Genomic DNA, 20971 nt, shown 5'->3' with positions numbered 1-20971 from the left:
TCAATCCTTCTATCAGTTGCCAGTTTACAAGCCAGCTCTGATGAAAAGAAATGCACATACTGGATCGCAAAGATAAAGGCCAATTAAGTGTGCATAGACTTGAGTAACCTGAAATTAATTAATTCAAACAGAAAATGGTCTAACAGTAAGATTACATTGCATGACGCTATTAGTGGTACAGTATATTCACTAAGTGAATGACAGTTATGTTGTAGTTAAACTCAAATTTAGACATGCTTATGTCTGCATTTGAGCTCACTCTCTCTCTCTGTCTGTCTCTCTCTCTCTCTCTCTCTCTCACACACACACAAAATACTCACACATAAAATACATAAACCAGCACACATACAAAACAGAAACAAACATTTCCAGATCACATCTATTATTGCATCAGCAAATGTATGTCTTTAAGACAGCAAAACAGCCAATGTAAACTTTATTAGCCCAAATAAAAAATTACAGTGTAAAACAGTTCAAGGCTCAGCCTCGTGAAAACAAACAAAACAAATTATATTTCTAAATATTTTCACTTTCACAATCCTTAAAAACAAACCAAAATTACACATCTTCAGTGTACTGTAACTGCGTCCAAGTAAAACTGTAAACGTACAAAAACAACAGAATAAGAGTAGTCCAGTGTTCAGTTAAATATTATGATCAGTAGTATTTTTTTTTACATTTTCAAGCAGCAAAATCTAGAACAATCCACATTGAATAAAAGCATACATATTATCTCATTGCTTTTGAACTGAATTTTCCCTGAAAACACAGTAAGTCTGAAAGGAAAATGTTTTCCTGTTGTAAAGTAATGCATTGAGGATATTCACAAAAACACACAGTGCAACCATACAGTACACAAGTCTGCACAGGTTGGGAAAATACGCCCAACTAGTGCACTCAGCTTCTTAATCCAGAATACACATTCACCAAATACAGTGTGGAAGTTCAGTATTTGTCCACTGAAATGTCAACTTTTTGTTTCCCTGTGCTTTTATACGTTACATTTTTAAATGTTGATGTTGAGCTTCTAAAAAGTGGATTCGTGCCCTGTAAAGGAAATAAGAATGATTAAACCATTGTCTTCCTAATTAGCACAATATTCTTCTGTGCCGGCCAATCAGCAGGAACGAAGGGATGTTCCAGTACATACCGACTGCCACTTCACCTTGGCCCTCTCCGCCTCAAATTTAGCGACTTCTTTCCGGTCGTGAAAGGACACCAGCAGCTTCCATATTCCCAGCAGAATGATTCCAATGGTGAGGATGGAGAGGCACACTCCCAGCACTATCATCGGTATGTTTGGCGGCTCCGGACAGTCTGCCAAAATGAGACGCGGTCAAAGTTTTCACATTTCTCTCTGGCCTCACACTATGTCGTACATTAGGGCCTTTCCGTCGCCCCCCATTTCGGAGAGCGCAGACACGCACACGTGCTGCCAGTCGCTGCTTCTTTCCAACAAGCGGTTCGCTGGCTGAGCTGTGCGGCCATTGCGCTGGACCACATCAGGCTTTATGACTGTACACAGTAATGTCTGACATGAAAGTCAACAATACACAACTGCTCATGTAATAACGCTCGTTTTTTAAAAACACCATATTGTAATAGTACGCTAAAGGAACATGATAAACGGGGCGGCGGAGGGGCTCACCGGATAGCTTGAGGTCATAGACGGTGTTTCCATGTGGCCCAGGAGTGATGATAAAAGAGATGAGGCAGTCGTTCTCGCCATTCAATGTACAGAGGATCGACTGGCTCTCATCGTATTCTAACAAAGAGGTCCGCATGCAAAGAAGAGAGAAATATCAGCGTATTATTTTTCTACCTCTTCTTTCTACTGCATTTATTATTTGCAGGATAAAGAGACAGATACTATCTTTTAGGGATTGTAATTGAGTGGGCTGAGAATTCCATGTGAATGGCAGGCCAGGACCTCAGGCTTTGTGTCTCAGGTTCGTAGCCTCTGGACGTACGGTCCGTCGGCTTCCTCCATCAGATACACCTCTCGGCTTGCATTAGTGTGAATGGACTCATAATAAGTTCTATTTAAAGGATCCGAGATCTGTACTCCGCAGGCCCATAATAGGCCTGTCTGTAAGACAAGGTAAATAATATGTTCCCCTTTGTCAAGCGTCAAGTGAACAAATCTTGGCTGTGTCGTCGAGCGCTGAGTGGGGTCAGAGAGACTCGACAATGGAGGCGTGCCTGCATTCCCCCCGTCCCCTGACCCATGTGACACTCTAACACAGCGCATTGTACGCCAGTCAGACCCATATGCGCCAAAGGAATATCATTAGACTTGAGCCTCAATGCTATAGAGATGTCCTTCCTCACAACACGCCCTACACAATAAACACTGTGCAGAAGCAGTCTGCATTTCAGGAACTAGTCATGCCAGACCCATAAATGTTATGCAATCGTGCAGACTGTGGTGAGACTCTGACCTGTGGTCCAGTTGACGTAGGTGTGAATGACGCCGCACTTGTGGTGACACTCCTCGGGAGAGTCCTTTGCTTGGAGGTGACACTCGACACAGCCCCTGATGAGACACAGGCGCTGTCACCTCTCTGAGAGCCTACCTCCACCGTGCCATTATGACTAATGCTCCCGCATGACCGAGCGTAGGCGGAGGAGAGCTGGTGTCACTTCCTGTTATTCTATACACGTCAGAGCATAGACAGGTGGACTGTGTGGTAGTTCCTTTAGGAGAGCACTTTGGAGAAGCGGTTTCTGTCCGTTTGGTGCGGTCAAATTTGTCACACGAGAACTTTTAAGGAACAAGAACATAAAAGGACGCCACACGCACGAGTCACACGGCACTATCCCACAGGAAAAGCTAAAGAAACACACAGTGCTGAAAATACGCACGTCGTGTGCGCTCTGTGCCGGCAGAGTTCTGCGTTCGGTGACGCCGTACCTGGAGGTGCTGCAGGAATCCCCGCAGGTGGGGCACCTTTCGCAGGTGTCCCCGGAGGCCCCCGGGACCGAGCACACGCATCTCCCGCAGACGCACTTCCCCCTGCCGCTGCACAGCTCGCCGTCCTCGGCGACGCAGGCGTCCGTGCTGCTGCTGCAGTTGCAGTACTCCCCCGTCCAGCCGCTGTGGCACGAGCACTCCCCGCACATGCAGTGCCCGTGGCCTGCATGCACCAACGCACCAACACATGAGTACACACGCACACAAACGCACGTAGAAACACGCGCGCGTTTTACACACGCGCAATTGCACACGTGCAGGTATGCAGATGCATGTGCAGAGGTTTGCACACACAAACGCACACACAGCGAACACGCAGGCACAAACATGCACATACACACGTCCATGCACGCAAGTATGCACACACTGGGGAGAAGACAGCCACAGGGTGGTTAGCGGACATGTTTACACAAACCATACTGTAAGTGGTTGACGTTATAAGCACAACCCTCTCTTATAAAGTTTTCATGAATAATCCCTACATTTTTCTAGTTTGTAATATTTTAATAATATCAGTATGCCACAGGAGGTAAAGAAATCATTTCTGTCTGTAAAGTATATTATGTTTAGCCTACAGTAGTGGCATCAACAGTGCTAACTTCATATTAAATCCCCATGTAAGAAGTCTGTCTATAGTTGCCTGGCAACAGGCCTACGTGCACCTACCTCCGCAGAGTTTCCCGTGGAACCTGGGGCAGGAGAAGTCGTCGCACTGGCAGTAGGTCCCGTAGATGCGTCCGAAGCTGGAGGGGTGGCAGACGCACTGGCCGCAGTAGCACTCCCCCTGCCCGCTGCAGATCTCGGCCCCCGGGTGGGCCCTGCAGTCGCTGGCCTGCAGGCTCTCCTCGGTGCACTCGCAGCGCGGGCCCATGTACCCGGCATGGCACACGCACGTCCCGCACTCCAGCGCCCCCCGGCCCTCGCCGCAGTGGCTGCTGTTGGCCGCCCGCCGCCGGTGACAGTCGCAGCGGCACAGGGCCTCCAGCTCTACCTCCAGGGCGTCGTGGAAACCCACGGGCTTGATGGAGAAGTGCCGGGGGCTCCCGAAGCACTCCAAGAGCTCCACTGTCACGTTGAAGGACACCTGTGAGAACGGCAAAGCAATGAAGGTCAGAACTTTTAATGGAGAATGAATGGCAACTGTAAGCCAATGGAAAATGTATGGTGGGTAGTGGTACATGGAGAATGAATAGAAGCTAGAGGTCTATGGAGCAGTAATGGCAGCTACAAATCAATAGTGAATTAATGGCAGCTACAGATCCATGGTGAATTAATTCATAACAGCTACAGTCAGTGGAGAGCTACAGGTCAATGAGGGAACAATAAGCTTATAATGCATTTTGTTGTCTATGACATAAACATCTTGGTCTGGATATTTTAGTTATGGTTCTGATCAGACCTGGGTCAGAAAATTATTTGAAATACTTTAATTGGTTAGACACACCAGTACAATATCTGGATCTACTGGAAATTCTAAAAGAAACATTCATATTCATAAATTTAGAAATTCAGAAGAATATTCTTGGTCTTTTTCACATTGGTAACATTAGTAACAAATTCAGTAAAAATTGTCAAGAATCTGGAAAAATTGTCAAGAATCTGCAGGAATATTTAAATTTTATTTTAACTTTTTTTTAAATAGCTAAGTTGGTTTATTAGACAACATATTGCAGATGTTCTTGTTTGAGAGATAGAGATGTGTGCATTCTACACACCTGCATTCAAACATTGTATATATTCCTATTATTAGACTTTGGCCAGTATTTGACAATCTGGACAGGCATAAATAAAAGGAAAACACAGAACAAAAGCGTTTCTGTCTGGGAAACAAACATAACCTTATGTGAAAGGGATAACAAACATACAGAAACTGGTTAGTGTGGTGCCTGTTGTAGTATGCTCTTCCCTAATACATGCTTTCATTAGAAAAGGGGAATAACATACAGTATAGATAGTAACACATTGGCCATATATTAAGCCATCTAATGTACATACAAAAAATAATCAGAATTCTAACACCATGTAATTCCTTTCAAGCTTTACCAGCTGAACCTTACCTCTTGAGTGAAAAGGGAAACACATTGCTACCTTGGAAATGTGAAATATGGACATTAGGTTCTCAGACATGTGAGAACAATGTGAATGTCCTGTGTTTAAACACATTTGCATATAATTCTCAACACCTGAAACCATATCAGTAAACACTTCCCTTCCCAACAAAGGTATTGTAGATTTCACCTGCTGATATTAATTACATTTATCGGAAGATAAATTGCACTTTTATCGAAACCAGCCCACATTTACAAAACATCAGAGGGTGGAATTATTTTGTTTGTTTTACTCAGAATGAAACTAGAGCCGCGTTTCCACCAAAATTACCCGGAACTTTCAGTCCCAGGAACTACTTTACCAGGAACTAAAAAGTTCCTTCAGCCAATGGTTGTCTGCGTTTCCACCGGGGTCTAAAGTACCGCGAAGATTAGGCAAATTAGCGCACTGACGTTGTCGTCGGTCCATCTGTCATATTATTTCTTCTGTAACCCCATACTACCACCGAAGTAGCCTACATTATTTTCTAATAACCGGGACAGCCCGGAGGGGTTTATTCCACGTATATACAACGGGTTACCAACAATGACTATATATGGTTACTTTTGTATTTATTGATTTTCATATATCCTCTCAAACACATTCATTAACAGCAGAAAACATGCACACGTTGTAAACAATTTGCTGTTTTATTACTTTCTCGTCGTCAATTCCATATAGGCTAATCGCAAAATGACAAGAATAGAACGAAAACTCGGACTTGCGTGAAAATGTAAATTAGTAGTGGTACAGCCACCGTTTGCTTTCCTTCGAAGTTACTGCTAGCCGAGCAGCGAAGTGTGCCCTCCAGATGCGAACCATGCACCATAAATGAGTCCATAGTCTTCCTGGTCTTTTCGTGGAATTGAAAAATGGCAGTAAAATTGAGTAAAATTACGGCAGTCTGAAAAAGCTAAAGGGAAGATTACTAGAATTAACCTGTTATTTTACCCGGATAAAAAGTGCGGAAGGTGATTTCCAGTTTGCTTGTACTGTATCAAACGTTTTGAGTCAATTACAACGGGCTAACAAAGAAAATCCGGAAGAAAATATTCAGCAACCGAATTAATCCGTTTGAATGTTTTGGTAGCCTACGTAATATGCTGTCCCAGCACGAATGCTTAGCATTTTATAAAACGAATACTAAAGCAAGAAAAGAACAGAAGAGCACACGTTATAATTCCAAGACGTTGACAGGCTATAACCAAAAGTAGGCTACTGCGCCGCATAACATACAAGTTTGATTTGAAGTTATTATGAAAATAAATTGGTTTGCCGCTGCATATTTTCAAACATGGCGGGTAATGGCGGAAAATAAATACAACACAAATGCTACGAGTACTCGACCAATCAGAAATGTTCAGCGCTGCAAGCTCCACCCAAAAGGTTCCTGTACTTTCGGAAAGTACTACCCCCCGAGCAGGAACGTTTTGGGGGGTAAAACAAAGCCCCCAGAACTAAATTTAGACCCTAGTTCCTGCGGTGGAAACGCACCGAGTTCCTCAAAAGGTTCCTAGTTCCGGGGTATAGTTCCTGCGGTGGAAACGCGGCTTAGCAAATGCGTGGGGTCATCTTTCCACTGTTCCTTCAGTTGAGCTACTTCATGAATGAACAAATGATGCACAAATCAAATGTGCTATCTTCCATTGTGCAGCAACAGAAATTTACATATTGATCAGGGTGACCGAGCCCCCCTCCCCAACCTCCCCGCCCCCCAAATAAAATCCTAACTGCGGGTCAACAAGCTCTCTAGCTGTTGAATGAGGGGATCTCTACTACAGTACATGCCTACATGAGTAGATCTCTCATATCTACTATGGGGAAAACACTAGGCAGACAAGACTGTGAGTGGTGCAATTCACGCACACGCAAAAGAGCACAGATTTATTTCTGGTCACTGTAGCCATACGCACAGCGGTTGATGCTTAAAGTCCCGAATGACTGCACTGCTTCTGCACCTGAGAAAAAAAGTAGTACTTTGGTGGAGAATGTGCACTTATCTCTCCTTGGTCAATAGAAGATGCTGCAGGAAAGATTCATGCCTCTGAATAAAAACCCGGCCTTCTAAAGTTGGATTTCCTGTGTAGTTATCATTTTGTTCCCATTTGGGAGTTATTATTACATGGGCTAGGCGTGTTCAGGGTGTGTGGAGCTGAGGCACCTCACCGTGTCCCCCACTTTCACATTGGAGCAGCGTTTCTGTCCAGGCTGGGCGGTCCCGTCATTACAGATGGCCGTGAAGCCAATCTGAAGGTCCTCCGTGTCCCCCAAGACCTCCATGTCAATTTCTGACCGCAGCTCCTGAAAATAGATATCAGCGAAATCCATTTGAATTCCGTTCCCTTCTCTTCCTGCTTCTCCGGCAGCCACACTCTCCAGCTGGGATTCCAGCACCAGTGCTACGTGCTACTGCAAGCGTGGCAAGAATTGCCAACACAGACTCGAAAATAAGGTCTGCAGAGATCTGCTGATTTTCAATCTATTTTTCTGTGTCTTAATTTTGTAATTGAAGACATTAATGTGGGTGAAATAGTTACAGAATGAAAGGTGACTCTATAGGCCACAGAAATCTAGGGCTTGAACATGGGGGCTGCTTGCGGCTTTGGTGAAATGTTCAGTTGAATCAAGCAGGAAATACACAAAAGAAACGGCTGATCCCTTCGCACCACGTGACTTTAACTAACACTTTCCTTCACTGTGTATGAATGATAATGCACCCCCATCTCGAAGCCGTAGGCTAATTTAAATATGGTGACGAGAGGGTCAGAATGCCTGTAGGAAAAGCTTTATCAGATGCTATCTTGCCCTCGGGCAACTGCTGTGGGGAGGGACTGAAGGAGTAAATAACAAGAAGAGATCAAACTGCGAGCGAGTCGAGGCCTGTCAATGGCAGGCTGTGAGTCAGACAGGAGAAAAAGGGAGGGAAAGGAGAGACGAGGGGGGGCGGGACAGAGGAGGGAGGAGGGGGGGCGGAGGCAGGAGAAGGGTGTGGAGCCCAGACCCAGAGACCATAAATACACACTCATGTAGACTTACTACGGTGGCCCACAGAGCCTACTTTCTCTGGAAACTTGAATTACTTGTCTTTCTCAACTCTAATGGATCTCACTATTCTACTGAAATGCAGAGTCTGTCTGAAGTTCAGACCAACGCCAGTCTCAACAGAACATACAATAGACTGAGGCAGAAATATATACCTAAACATATACTGTATGGAAACACATGCTCATGCAGACACACATATATACAAACACATAAACAGAAATGCACATGCATGCATGCACACAAAAACAGGAACACCCATGCACACATGCATACGCACACACACACACACACACAAGCACACACGCACGCACTTACGCACACACACACACGCACGCTCACACACACACACACACACACACTCAATTATGCACACATGCACACACAAGGTTAGCAGTACTCTCTTACTTTATAAGCAGTCATGATCAGTTCCAGAATGTTCTGTGAGTCAGATTCAAGAACTCCAACTGTGGCTCCAGGGATGAGATTGGCATAATTCTGCAACAAACAAACAGAAACTGAGGATCAATTCAAACAGAGGAAGCAGATGACAGAGAGGCAGTCCTTCCATGTTTATTTGTATTAGGAAAGATGGGATATCGCACACATTATACCCTTTGTCCTGAAACATACACTCACACACACAGACACAAACACACACATATACACAGACACATACACACATAGACACAGGCACACAGACCCACACAGACACATACACACACACACCCACACACACAAATGCATACTGTACACACAGACCAACCCACACACACACAGCATGGATTGTGCCATTTACCTTTTGACTGCTCATCATACAGTATTTTAACTTATTAGGCGACAGCATTGTGTTCAAGCTGTTAAAATTATCACTGTGGTGATGTGGCTCTGCTTGGAACCTCTATGCATTTTACAGAGGAGCATGATCCATTAATATATGTGGAACAAGAGCCGCGAGCAGGGCGGTGCCTGTTCACACATGTCCCTTGGACAATTCACAGAACATCAAGGGAACACAGCACATTACTCTACTGTCTGGTTTTTCTGTCTTTGCCGTGGAAAACTCAACTCGGTTCTGATTGCCACGTGCATGTGTCATGCCTCAAGACGATGAAAGGAAAGGTTTCCTCACCTCATAGATGGTCTTCTTGTCTTCAGTCACAGCGAATATCAGAAGTATGTTATTTTCCACCAGCTTTTCTATGAGCTGGCCAAGAGTTGGGTACTCCTGGGGGTGTACAAATGAAAATCTCTCAACTGGAAAAGCAGTACCAGATTAAACCTAAGTCTAAGAGTCTTGATGTTATTTCTATATGTTATGTTCTCACGAATAGAAAATTGAAATTCCCATTACTTTTTTACTTTTATTACACTGCAGCATTGAATGGGGGCTCATGAATAAAGGTTAATGTTATTCATTACACTTCTAGGCTATGATACTTGTGGTGCATATTACCAAGACTGTGGCCTTGGAGTATTCATTGTTGTTGTCCAGGTGGCACTCCCCATCATTGGGGACAACAATGCCAGCCATTTTGCTGTCCATCCCAAAGTGTGAGTCTGCGTCACTGACAAAGACCAGCAGGTGCATGGAGTCATTTCTCCAGCCGATTTTATCCTGGAGGAGGGAGACACAAGCTGCCTTAACTGAAGAAGGACAGGCGCAAACCTTTCCCAAGTTTTGGAACATACAAAAAAAATTGTTGCAAGCAATTTGCCAGCATCTTAGTGAAATATGTCACCCACCCCACAGACCGCGGCCTGCATAATCGCATCGAAACCACACTCCAGCAGGTCCTCATTGGCGGACACGCGCTGCTTTTTGATTATTTCGTTGAATTTCTCTGCGCTGCTGGTCAGTGGCAGCACGTGCTTGTATCCAAATGTGGGCAAACAGTAAGAATCAACACTCCTGAGGAAAAAAAAGGGGAGGCTTGGTCAAACTATGCCTGCCCATATAGGGAACGAGTGGCCTCGCTGTTTCAAAATGTCATTAAAAAGCAACAGTGTCCTGTCACCTAATGGTGCTGACAACCTTAACAGGAAAACAATATTAATGTATATCAAAAAATGTTGAGCTGATACAAACACTTTAGGCATGCCAATGATACAGTTAAATGCAAAGGTATTGGGACAATGACACTTTTTTTTGTTTTGTTTTTTGGCTCCGTACTCCAGAACATTAGAATTGAAATTAAACAATGAAAGTGCAGACTGTCTGCTTTAATTTACATCCATATCCAGTAATCAATGTGGGATTTACAGCCCTTTTTATACATATTCCCAAGTCCCCCCATTTTAGGGGACCAAACATAACAATCTTGGACAAATTAACATCATCTTAAATATTATATTCATTATATTTAGTACTTGGTTGCAAGTCCTTTGCATTCGATGATGGCCTGAACTCTATGACCCACAGACATCACCAGCTGGGCATCTTCTCTGGTGATACTTTGACTAGCCTGTATTGCAGCCATCTTCAGTTCCTGTTTAATCCAATAGCTTTTTGCCTTCAATCTTGTCTTCAGCAAGTGAAACGCATGTTGGGTTGGATTCAGGTTGAGTGACTGACTTGGCCAGTCAAGAAAATTCTGCATTTTGGCCTTAAAAAACCTGGTTGCCTGCTGCAAGGTGAAGTGCTGTCCAATGGGTTTTGAGGAATTTAGTTGGATCGGAGCAGATAAGATGTTTCTGTACACTTCAGAATTTATACTGCTGCTGCCATCAGCAGTCACATCATCAACAAAGACAAGTAAGCCAGTTTCAGTGGCAGTCATATATGCACAGCCATAAACTACCTCCACCATGTTTCACAGATGAAGGGGATGCTTTGGATCAAGAGCAGTTCCTTTTTTTCTCTACACTTTCCTCTTTCCATTATGTACTTTGCTGCATGTTAATTCTCGTCTCATCTGTCCACAAGACTTTTCCAAAACTCAACTGTTAATGTACTTTTTAGCAAACCATAACCGTGGCCGTTCTGTTTTTCAGGCTGACCAGCTGTTCTCATCTTGTGATTAGCCCATGGGATTAAGCTGGTGTAGTCTTCTCTTTATGGTAGTCTTTAACACATCCGTGCTTACATCTTGGAGAGTGCTCTTGATCTGTTCAACAGTTGAAAGGGGCTTTTCTTCACAATTGAAAATATTCTTCATTCCTCCACAATTGTGATATCCCATGATCTTCCAGGTTGCTTGCCATTGCTGAGCTCACCTGTGCATTCTTAATTCTTAACAATGAACCAAATAGCTCATTTTGACACAATATTTTGCCTATGTCTCTAATCAATTAATACAGATTTTTACATCCCATGATGGTCTGTTTTTACTGCCATTGGTACTTCTTTGGTCCTTGCAAATTCAAAATGCAAATTCCACACCTAGAATCAACTAGACCTATTGTTAGCATTCTTGTGCATGAACGAAAGATGCAAATAAACACAAGAAACAACTGAGCAGCCAATTGTCCAATTACCTTTGGTCCCCATAGTCCCTTTTGGGGACTATGTATAAAAAGGGCAAAAATTCCGACATGGTTGGCGCAATATGGATGTAAACAAAAGTAGAAAGCTTTCATTTTAACCTCATATTTTCTGCTCAAATCCAATGTGCTGAATTACAGAGTCAAAAACAGAAATTGTGTCACTGTCCCACTACTTTTGTATTTAACCGTAGATATTTGACCTAAATAATGAAACGATTTTATAAATAACACATTGGGCCTCTTTGTAAATACGGACATCTCATGATAAAAGATTGATGATGATGAAGATGATAGCAATCTCAGAAAAATGGCACATGAGCCTGTTTCTGTTTCGCCTGGGTTGTTTTCAGACAGACTGACCTGCAAGGGTTCTCCAGCTGTGCAGGTGTGATTTTAATAAAAGGGAGGACTGGTTTCTCAACAAACGACCCAAAGCCCAGCTGGAATTTACTGGTCAGCTTGGCCATCTCCTTGGACAGAGTGGACCCCAAGTCCTTGATCTTCTCAAGGTCATCAATCATAGATGCAGATAGGTCCATCAGGTAGTAAATGTCCACTGGATAGTCCTTTGTTTGCTGAACATTGATTTTGAATGTGACCTTGCTGCCTGTTAAGAAAAAAAAGACAAGGTTAATTTTTGTAGCTTGTAATCCAGATGTAGTGAAACACAACTGATTACTTTTCGTAAAACTATCTTTCTCTGATATTAGCACATCCTCAACTGGCAAAGAATACCAACGTTAGTCGCAATTTATTAGAATATGCTACACCACACTAGGTGGTTGCAGTGTTCCAGTTAAACCCGGACAGTGAAAAAAGTAGTACTATAGTCTGTCCAAAACTGAGGTGCCACACTCTGTCACAGTTTTGACCCACCACCATCAACTGACAAAATATTAGCAAGAGGATTACGTTGCATAAGCAGGTTCCTCCACGTGAATAACTGTTCATATGGGGACATGCCAAAGCTCCAATTTTATCAGTGAGTAAAATTAGTGTGTAAAAACTGAAGAAAGGCCCACCTGGTCGTAGTTTAAGTGAGATTCTCTGTGGTGACATTTGGGTAAAGTTGTCACTATCATTCCTTTGCCCAACAAGCACATCTTCATGGATAAGTGTGCTGGTGACAGGGAACTCCACAAATTCCTCTGCACACCCCATATGCATCAATGATTGTGGTGTATTGCATCTTTGACTGACAGAAAAGAAGTCTGTGAAGTTCTGGGAAAGAAACCCAAAATCATATTTTTTTGTGAAATAGGAATGAGAAGCACTGTATTCTGTTTTTCTGCAATTTACCCAAAACTCTATTCTCAATATCAGGAACGAGTGAAATTATGTATAAATAAAGTAGATTATAAAAAAGATTGTGAAATCACGAATTATGTTTACATTGTCATAAACAGGCAAACTAAAAATGTCAAAATTAACAAAAAATTTTGACCACCGTAATGTATCATACCTCTTGTGTACACCACGAGCAGAGTGGACCGAGACGTAGGCACTCGTCGCAGGTCATCGCGCTACCAGCGGAACATACCCCTGAATGTCACAAACCCGCAGTGGTCAGTGTGGTTCGCACTGTCACGAACTGACTGCATACTCACGCGCAACTGACGCACATCAGTTTGTTGCTGTCATTGTTCTATTCGTTTTTGTCGTTTAATCATTTAGAAAATATACCTAGTTCTTCATAAATTAGCAATGCACAGATTAATACTGTTATACATTTAAGATCATATATATATATATATATATATATATCCTATCAATCTTTCGAAGACCGTAACTGAAGTACAGTCAATTGCTTTCTGTCGGACAATCATCAGTGATCCAATTTAGGGTTAAACACTATGCACTGCATATTAAACAGGCATGCGCATTATTTGTGGGATATAGACACAGCAAGTTTCAGGAAAAATGTTTTCTTTGACATGCATCTCTTCACAGTGAATTTCTTTTCAGTTGCGTCCTTACCTTCCACATTGCTGGCCTTGTACAGGAGAATAAGGCATAGAAGTACAATCCCCATTAGTCTTCACGGTTGCTTTTGCCTCAACTAAAAAGTAAAAAGTTTCCAGTTCATTTCATTTTGTAGTAGTTGTCCTCCATTATTACAAATATCGGGAAGGTGATCTCCTTGTTTTGAGCAGCTCTGGTAAAAGGACCACAACTCGATCTCACCTGAACAGGACGATAACGGGGTGTGTTGTTTTACGCGTCTTACCTTTTATATTCACTTCCGTACAGGTAAGAACATAAAAGGTGTTTGGAAATGTATGCGAGCAATGAAATCACAGATGGCAGTGGTGCACGTTTGCAGCTGTAACCGCAGGTACGTTAAACTAAATGTAGCTATTAACTGCATGCATTTCAAACGCCGTGCACGTAAGATAAAGTGTAACATTTTAAAATGTACACTTTAGTTTACCTTAAAGGCCTTTCATCTGATTGAACAGATTGTAGGCTACAGGCTAGTGTATTCGTGTACTATGTCTCTCCCACCAGCACTGCTTCTTCTAAAGTTCGCTGTTTTATTTTTGATTAATCTTTTTTGAAAGACATTCATATTTTATAGCCTAAATAGTGCTCATTTTGACGAGAATATTTGTGTATGTTTACGATACTTTGTAAATATCATCATAGGCCTGTTAGACTAGAATAGTTAGGTTGATTCTTTTTTTCTTGTCAATGTATTAAGACGACAGGCAATAGACTATAGTCTTAAATGATGTATAGAAACTGACAAAGATGGATATAAGTCTTAAATGATATTGAGTATCATTGAGTATTACTTTCTCACGCTAAGCTAAATTGACGTTGGCTGCTCAGATTCAAGAAGTCTGCCGTTTTTACAAATCACTTCGTGATTTTTAATAGGCCAGTGACACCGAATCAAATTGCAGTATCGGTTCTTTATAGCGCTTCTCAGTTTTGCTATGGTCACTGTGGCTTTCGTATGGAAAATCCGAAATAAGATGCAAATGAGGAAATGTCAAGCGGTTCTAGATGTGTTGGTGCAATACTAATCTATGTAATAACATGTCGTCGTTTGAAATACGTAGAAATCTAAAGCAGTCACAGCTTCCAATATGTTGAAAGGACTATTGCAACTCCAGGACTATTCATTATTCATATTTAATTGGCACCACTGAAGAGTCTTTCAGACAAAGAGGAGCCGGCCACAATTTTATAATAATGACTTATGCCTTCTCATTGTTTTTGAACCTTTATGTTGCAGAAGAAACATTATTATTCAGAAGTTGTAATTAACCCTAAATGTCTACTCAAATTCCCCCAACACACTCGGTGCTGCTTTGTCAATTTTGACAATTTTTGGGAGGCTTTCTAGAAATATAAAGTAGTGTGTATTCTTAAAATAATAATAATAATAATAATACTAGATAGGCTACAGCGTAGCATCACTTCCCTGCACTACCTCTATATGCATTAAACTGATCACAGAGAACAGCTCTATTTTCACTTTGACACCCCCCTTGAGAGTGTAAGAGGACCATTGTAAACAGAACATGTAATCTGGTGTTGGATCACCTTGTATATCATTATAAGGCATTCATAAATATGCCTAGATGAGGTTTCTTGCTACTTTAAACTACCATTTTCACATAAAGCCCTAAATGAAAGCATTCCGTAAAACTGATATTGCAAGTTCGTACCCATAAAGGCATTATTATGCTTATCATATGAAGACCTTATGAGGGAACACTTAATGCAAAATCTTACCCTTTTATAAAGTGCAGCACAGACATAGCTGTCCTGTACATTTGCTACGGTCAAGAAGGCTGCACTCATGCCATCTTGGAACACCAGTCTTATCTGGGCCAAAATAGTGATTTTGTCAATTTCACACTGAGCAGGTATTAAAGCCCATTTCCATGTATGGGATTCACCAGAGGAAGAATCAACATATTCATGCCAGGTTTCAGCATCAGCAGTTGATGTGAGGAGCTTGATCTTGAGCTTTGAATCAGTTAGACACATTAAGTCTCATACAAAGGATCCCAGTATGTTTCAGGATTACCAGTTATGCATGTTCAGGGACTGCAAAACAATCAATATCCCTATGAATTAACAGACTGTTGGGCTGTCTAACAAGGGTTCTTTCCACCTTAGCGAGAAGCAAGAGAGAAAAGAAGGGAGAGAGCAAAAGAGAGAGGGGTAGAGGACAGACAATGAAATAGATGATAGAGGGAGAGAAAGAGTGGAGAGAGGGAGCGAGGGAGAATGGGATATTGTACCTGCGGGGATCACAGGCAGGCAGAGAGGCTGTAGAAAGAGCTTTGTTCCCCGAGTCTGGTACAGGACAGCTTTCTAAATAATGGTGCCCCTGTTCCAGGGCAGTGCCAGCCTGTTTGCATGCAGACATTGTGGCTTTGAGGGGGAAGAGTCTTGTTTACGTTTAGGAGTAATTGTGATGTGGTTACCTCGAGGATATGGGTATCAGCTAACAATGGCATGTATTTCAAATACTCTAGTTAGCTGAAACCAAACAAATTAATCTGAACAGATTTCAAGATTAACCTAGACAGTACTGGTAGTAAACAAAAAAGTGTAAACAACTGTGTTCCAAGAGTGAAGGGTTCTGGTGGTTTTGTAATAGTTTGGGGTGCGTTTTCTTTGCATTGTCTGGGACAAGGTTGATGTGAATTGTTGCTTAATTATACTGAGTGATCATCTTCACCGCAAGTGAAATAATTTATTTGATGCAGAGATGTGTGGTTTGAAGAGCATGACACTGACATTAGTGTTATCTACCTATACAGCCTTCTCATTCTGCAGATCGGGGGGCACAGTGGTGCAGCTGGTAGCACTGTTAGCTCACAGGGTTGTCCTCTCTGTACTGCAGTTTCCTCCCACAGTCTAACGACATGCAGGTTAGGTTAATAGGAGAGTCTAAATTTCCCCTAGGTATGAGTGCGTGAGTGTGTGCCCTGCAATGGACTAGTGACCTGTCCAGGGTATATTCCTGCCTCTCGTCCAATGCATGCTGGGATAGGCTCCAGCACCCCCTGCGACCCTGACCAGGATAAGCGGGTTAGATAAAGGATGGATGGATTCTCCAGATCTGAATGCAGATAAATGTTTGTGGGGCTATTATGGAACAATGCCACAACAGCCTTTTCACTTCCATCAGGGAAGATTTGATTGGCTTGTGTCAAGCTAATAAAACCTGGTGGTGCCATATTCCTCCTGTAAAATTCCAGACGCTAGTCTCCATACCATGTCACATACATTGTACTGTGGACTATGTACTGGCTATACATAGTAGCCTATTATAAGTGACATTATAATAAGTGACATTATATTGGTATGTCTATAGTATACTAAGTATAGTACAATCCACGGGAAAGTGAGCAAAGAATATGTAGGTTTTATGGGTAACAAACTTTTCTTTAGTACATTTTGACCAATGTACAGTGTGTTGTATAAGAATACAAGACCATAAAAATGCATGATGACAAAAATAGGCCATGCAGCCTATCTCAGGTAAGCATTTTGACCTGACCCAAATGTCATCCATTTTTGGTAAAGAGGCTGGGTAAAGAGTGTGGGTGAAGAGATTAAGTTATACAAATGTAAAAATACATCTATATATATACACCAGAATAAATGTAGATTCTGCTGTGGTGTATTTTAGCCAATTTCTACTACAGAAAAGGCTGGGAGCGTTTCAGCTTATTATTAGTTATTATAACTAAGGAAAGAAATGTTATTACAAAGAACTATATTGTGTGAAGACCATAGTTTGCACTGTCTGTGCAGTAAATTAAATAACGTCATCGATGACAGTGTTAACAACTATGACTGATAATGCTAAATGTTTTGATAATCTGTCTCAGGACATTGTCTAAAAACACATATGTAGACTATGCATTTCAAATCTCTCAGTTCCAGTGAACATCTTAGTAATCCTGACAGGAATCATTACTAGAAAGGTACAGAAAGACAGCACATTTGTTTGCTAGATAATATGGTGGCATAATAGACAGGGATAGTTTGTAAAGGATTTGTTGACTGTTCTGTTCTGATCACAATCATGAGTCAGTTCGTCTGAATGTCTACTGAGCAAAGGAATATAAGTTAATATTTAACATGACGGACAAATAAGTTTTGTGCAGAGCACAGTCTTCATATTTCAAGGTGTGGCAGTCTTTTAATGATTAACACCGAGAGAAAAGTATCTGTATCTGACTAGAACAGACAAATGCTGACAGAAAAATGTATGCCATGTAGCTACCTTCATAACAGGTCCAGGAATAAGACACAAGCATAACTGAGACTCACCCTTGGTGTTTTCTGTGTACACATTTCCACCATAGTATCTTCTCTACTGATTCCATTCTTATCTCTCGATTTAGGCCACAGTATACACAGTAACAAAAGTCATTTCAGAATGTCCCTGGCAGAATCAGTCAACAGTTCTACTAGTCTAAATTTGGTCGACTTTTTGTAAGAATAAAGATGTATAAGGGAAGAATATCAGATCATATACACATTGATTCTATGTTCCATGATGTTTATAAACCTTTTACAGTCCTGGATTGGTCAATTTTGTATAAAAAAATAAAGCTTGCTGAAATTATATTCAAATACTGGCCTTTTCCCCAGAACACCTCACATGGAACACTTCAAATGAATTTGGCCAAATTTCATACGCTTGTTAAATGATATCTGTAAGCTAAACCAGTATTTTATTAATACGGGAATGGTTCCCTGATACGACACATTATATTAAACAGCAATGGTTCAACACTGAACTGCTGTACCTGGACTCATAAGCAAAGCCCAATATGACACAGAACTTCTAGTCACTGTAATCTACCTGCTGGAAAAGTTGAGAATTGCATTCTTATGAAAACACCATCTTATTTATATCAGCTAATCCTGCTTTGCTCCGGTCTTGGTTAACCACAAATCCCTAATGGCGAATCTGTATGTCGCACTAAAAACATGAAAGCACTATCTAATAAAGCAACATCTCAGCTGTAAAATGATATGCATGATGTTACAAGAGGTAGGGACCCTGATTCTAAAAGTGCAAAGTGTTCATTGTTTAACTTTTCCCTCTGTCGGTTCATTTGGATGCATGCTAATGCTACATAGGTGACATGAGAGAGGGAAAGGGTCTGTGAGTAGATATTGTGCTGTGATGGATTATCTGTTAACAGTGAAAAGTATCAAGCAAAGCAGCCTCCTTGACAAAGTACTTCTTGTGCCATTGTATCACTAAGGCCGCATTCCTTTGGCATGCACATGGTAACAAAAATGTATGCTTACCTAATGAGGCAAAGTAAAAGAGAAGGAGAGAAGGAGAGAGAAACTGATGGAGAAAGAATGAGACAGGAGCAGGGCAGAAACAGCAGAAAAGGGGTGAGAGAGTGGAGGGAGGGAGAGAGAGACAGAGTGTAGGAGAGAGAGACGAGAGAGAGAGAGAGAGTAGGGAGAGAGGGAGAGAGAGAGAGACGGAGAGGGTGAATGGTGTGTGAAAGAGGCCTGTGGAGAACAGGGCTGGCAGACGCAGGTGGCGGATCTCAGACAGCTGCGGCACAGATCTCCTTCCCCGTCTCCTCCTCGCGGCTTCCTGTCAGGCAACGCCGCACCCCTTTATGTCCCGGGGAGCCCCATCTGCCGCTCGGGGACCTGTCTCCCGCCCGGCTCGCACACCCCCCCCCCCCTCCCTGGACCCTGGCACACGCTCGCTACCGCGATAACCGGGACCGCCGAGGCTCCGGCTCCCGCTCCCACCGCTCAAACGCGCGGCTCTCCCTCACAGCGGCCGGGGGCCCCACGGGCCTGAGTCCAGCCCGGCTGGTACACCCTCCTCCTGGGGAAATGCACCCACTGACGCACCCACTGACCGGGAACGGTGTGCGCTGTCCTCCCCTATGAGCCGCCGCTGTCAGCAGCGTGACCAGCGCGAACCCAGTCTCCTTCAAACCCGCAGAGCGCGCCCTTCTGCGACCTGACGAGCCAATCAAATCCAGGGGCTCAAAGCGGAAATTCCCTTCCAACAGGATCGCACAAACACGAAAACATACACACACACACACACACACCCATAACCCATAAACACATCTACGCACACACACACACTAATACAAATACACACACACACACACCCATAAACACATCTACGCACACACACACACTAACACAAATACACACACACACACACACACCCATACACTGCCTGGCCACCTTCACCGACATGCGAGTAGTGTGCGAAAGCTCATTTGAAGCCGAACTAATTTCATTCGGAGAAAGAAAACCAAGTTTCACATTCACGACCCGCGAATCCCAAAAGGTAGCATGTTGTTGGACAGAACTCACCTCCAGAGGGCTTCTCTGATACCATGCTGTCCCAGCTGAAGTGTCCAGGTCTGGCTCCGGGGTGGGGGGAAACGGGGAGAAGCATGGGACTCCGCTGCGGCCCTTCAACAAAGTAACTGTAAACCAAAAGTAGCGGACTGCCTTACAGAGTATGACACACTTTCGCTCCCCCTGCGCATGGTGGAGGGCAGAGGGAGGCTTACTCCGGCCTTGAATGATCGTAGCAACTGCTGGACTGATGCATAGGAATACCATCCGTTCATTAGCGGGGGATAATAGGATAAATTTAGATTGACGGGCCGGGTGTGTAAGTGTTCGCAGATGACACACGGAAAAGTTATGCCCGAAGCAGCTTTTTTTTTCTCCCGCCCTCTCTCTCCATGGGAGCAAGAAGCGAAACTAACTCGGACAAAAATGCCTGTGTGCACATTTGTGCTGTTTTGTGGGCTGCCGGTGGGCAAGATGACCAAATCAGGACTTTTTGTTTTCGGTTCAGTGAAGGGCCCACAGACACTCGTGACATTGGGAGCTGTGTTTCCTTCTCCTTAACAGAATGACTGGAATGTGAAAGAGATGCAATCTGGGCACAGCACTACCTGAGATAATTAAGACTGGCATGTTCACAGGGTGTGCTCATAAGACTAATAAACCTGATGTGACAGTTATATGGGCATAACAGTAGTTTGAGTTCTTGTGTCTTTTATCAAAGTTGTCTGAGAGACATGGAGAATAAAGAACACTCACAGCCTTACTCTAAAAAATGATCAATAGTTTACTGTAATTTTATTGGAGACAAATATGGAGTTGAAAACTGGACTATACTAATGAATAAATGACGCACAAATATATAGATGATGCAAGATTTGATCATTTTTTTAAAATTACATATTAAAATACAAGTTACTCCTTTATTTTGTTGATTTGCTCATACTTTTGCTTAGAAGAGGGCTAATTGCTACTTCAAAACACTTAATTTTTTAAAATTTATGTCAAGTGTCTTACAAAAAGAACCCAATGGAGCAGATTTTA

General features: G+C 42.7%; 1 protein-coding gene across 2 annotated transcripts; it reads right to left on the bottom strand.

The window, feature by feature from the left end:
- Positions 1–419: 419 nt before the first annotated feature.
- itgb6 (integrin, beta 6) lies at positions 420–20188 on the bottom strand. 2 transcript variants are annotated; one of them, XM_064327394.1, is made up of 16 exons: positions 19943–20188; positions 13568–13649; positions 13053–13132; positions 12613–12811; positions 11951–12197; positions 9851–10016; positions 9561–9722; positions 9237–9332; positions 8513–8602; positions 7229–7363; positions 3641–4058; positions 2915–3137; positions 2442–2536; positions 1649–1765; positions 1151–1317; positions 420–1047 (listed from the first exon to the last, which is right to left on the bottom strand). In XM_064327394.1, exons 2-16 carry the CDS (start codon positions 13620–13622, stop codon positions 946–948), a joined length of 2352 nt encoding a protein of 783 aa, XP_064183464.1. In that variant the 5' UTR covers positions 13623–13649; positions 19943–20188; the 3' UTR covers positions 420–945. The 2 variants fall into 2 exon arrangements, with proteins under 2 accessions (XP_064183464.1, XP_064183465.1); XM_064327395.1 differs by lacking the exon at positions 19943–20188 and having other exon boundaries at positions 12613–12801; positions 13568–13588.
- Between the last annotated feature and the right edge of the window lie 783 nt (positions 20189–20971).

Source organism: Anguilla rostrata, chromosome 3 (assembly GCF_018555375.3).
Source record: "Anguilla rostrata isolate EN2019 chromosome 3, ASM1855537v3, whole genome shotgun sequence".
Taxonomy (NCBI): Eukaryota; Metazoa; Chordata; class Actinopteri; order Anguilliformes; family Anguillidae; genus Anguilla; species Anguilla rostrata.
The sequence above is the reverse complement of the archived record's forward strand: the minus strand, read 5'-3'. Positions and strand labels throughout refer to the sequence as shown.

Excerpts from the sequence above, each read along its gene's own strand:
- itgb6 (XM_064327394.1), bottom strand. The coding sequence starts at position 13,622 with ATGGGGATTGTACTTCTATGCCTTATTCTCCTGTACAAGGCCAGCAAT. Across the intron at positions 10,017-11,950 it reads CAGCTGGAGAACCCTTGCAG|GAGTGTTGATTCTTACTGTT; the intron begins GTCAGTCTGTCT and ends TTTTTTCCTCAG. Across the intron at positions 2,537-2,914 it reads GATTCCTGCAGCACCTCCAG|GGGCTGTGTCGAGTGTCACC; the intron begins GTACGGCGTCAC and ends GTGTCTCATCAG.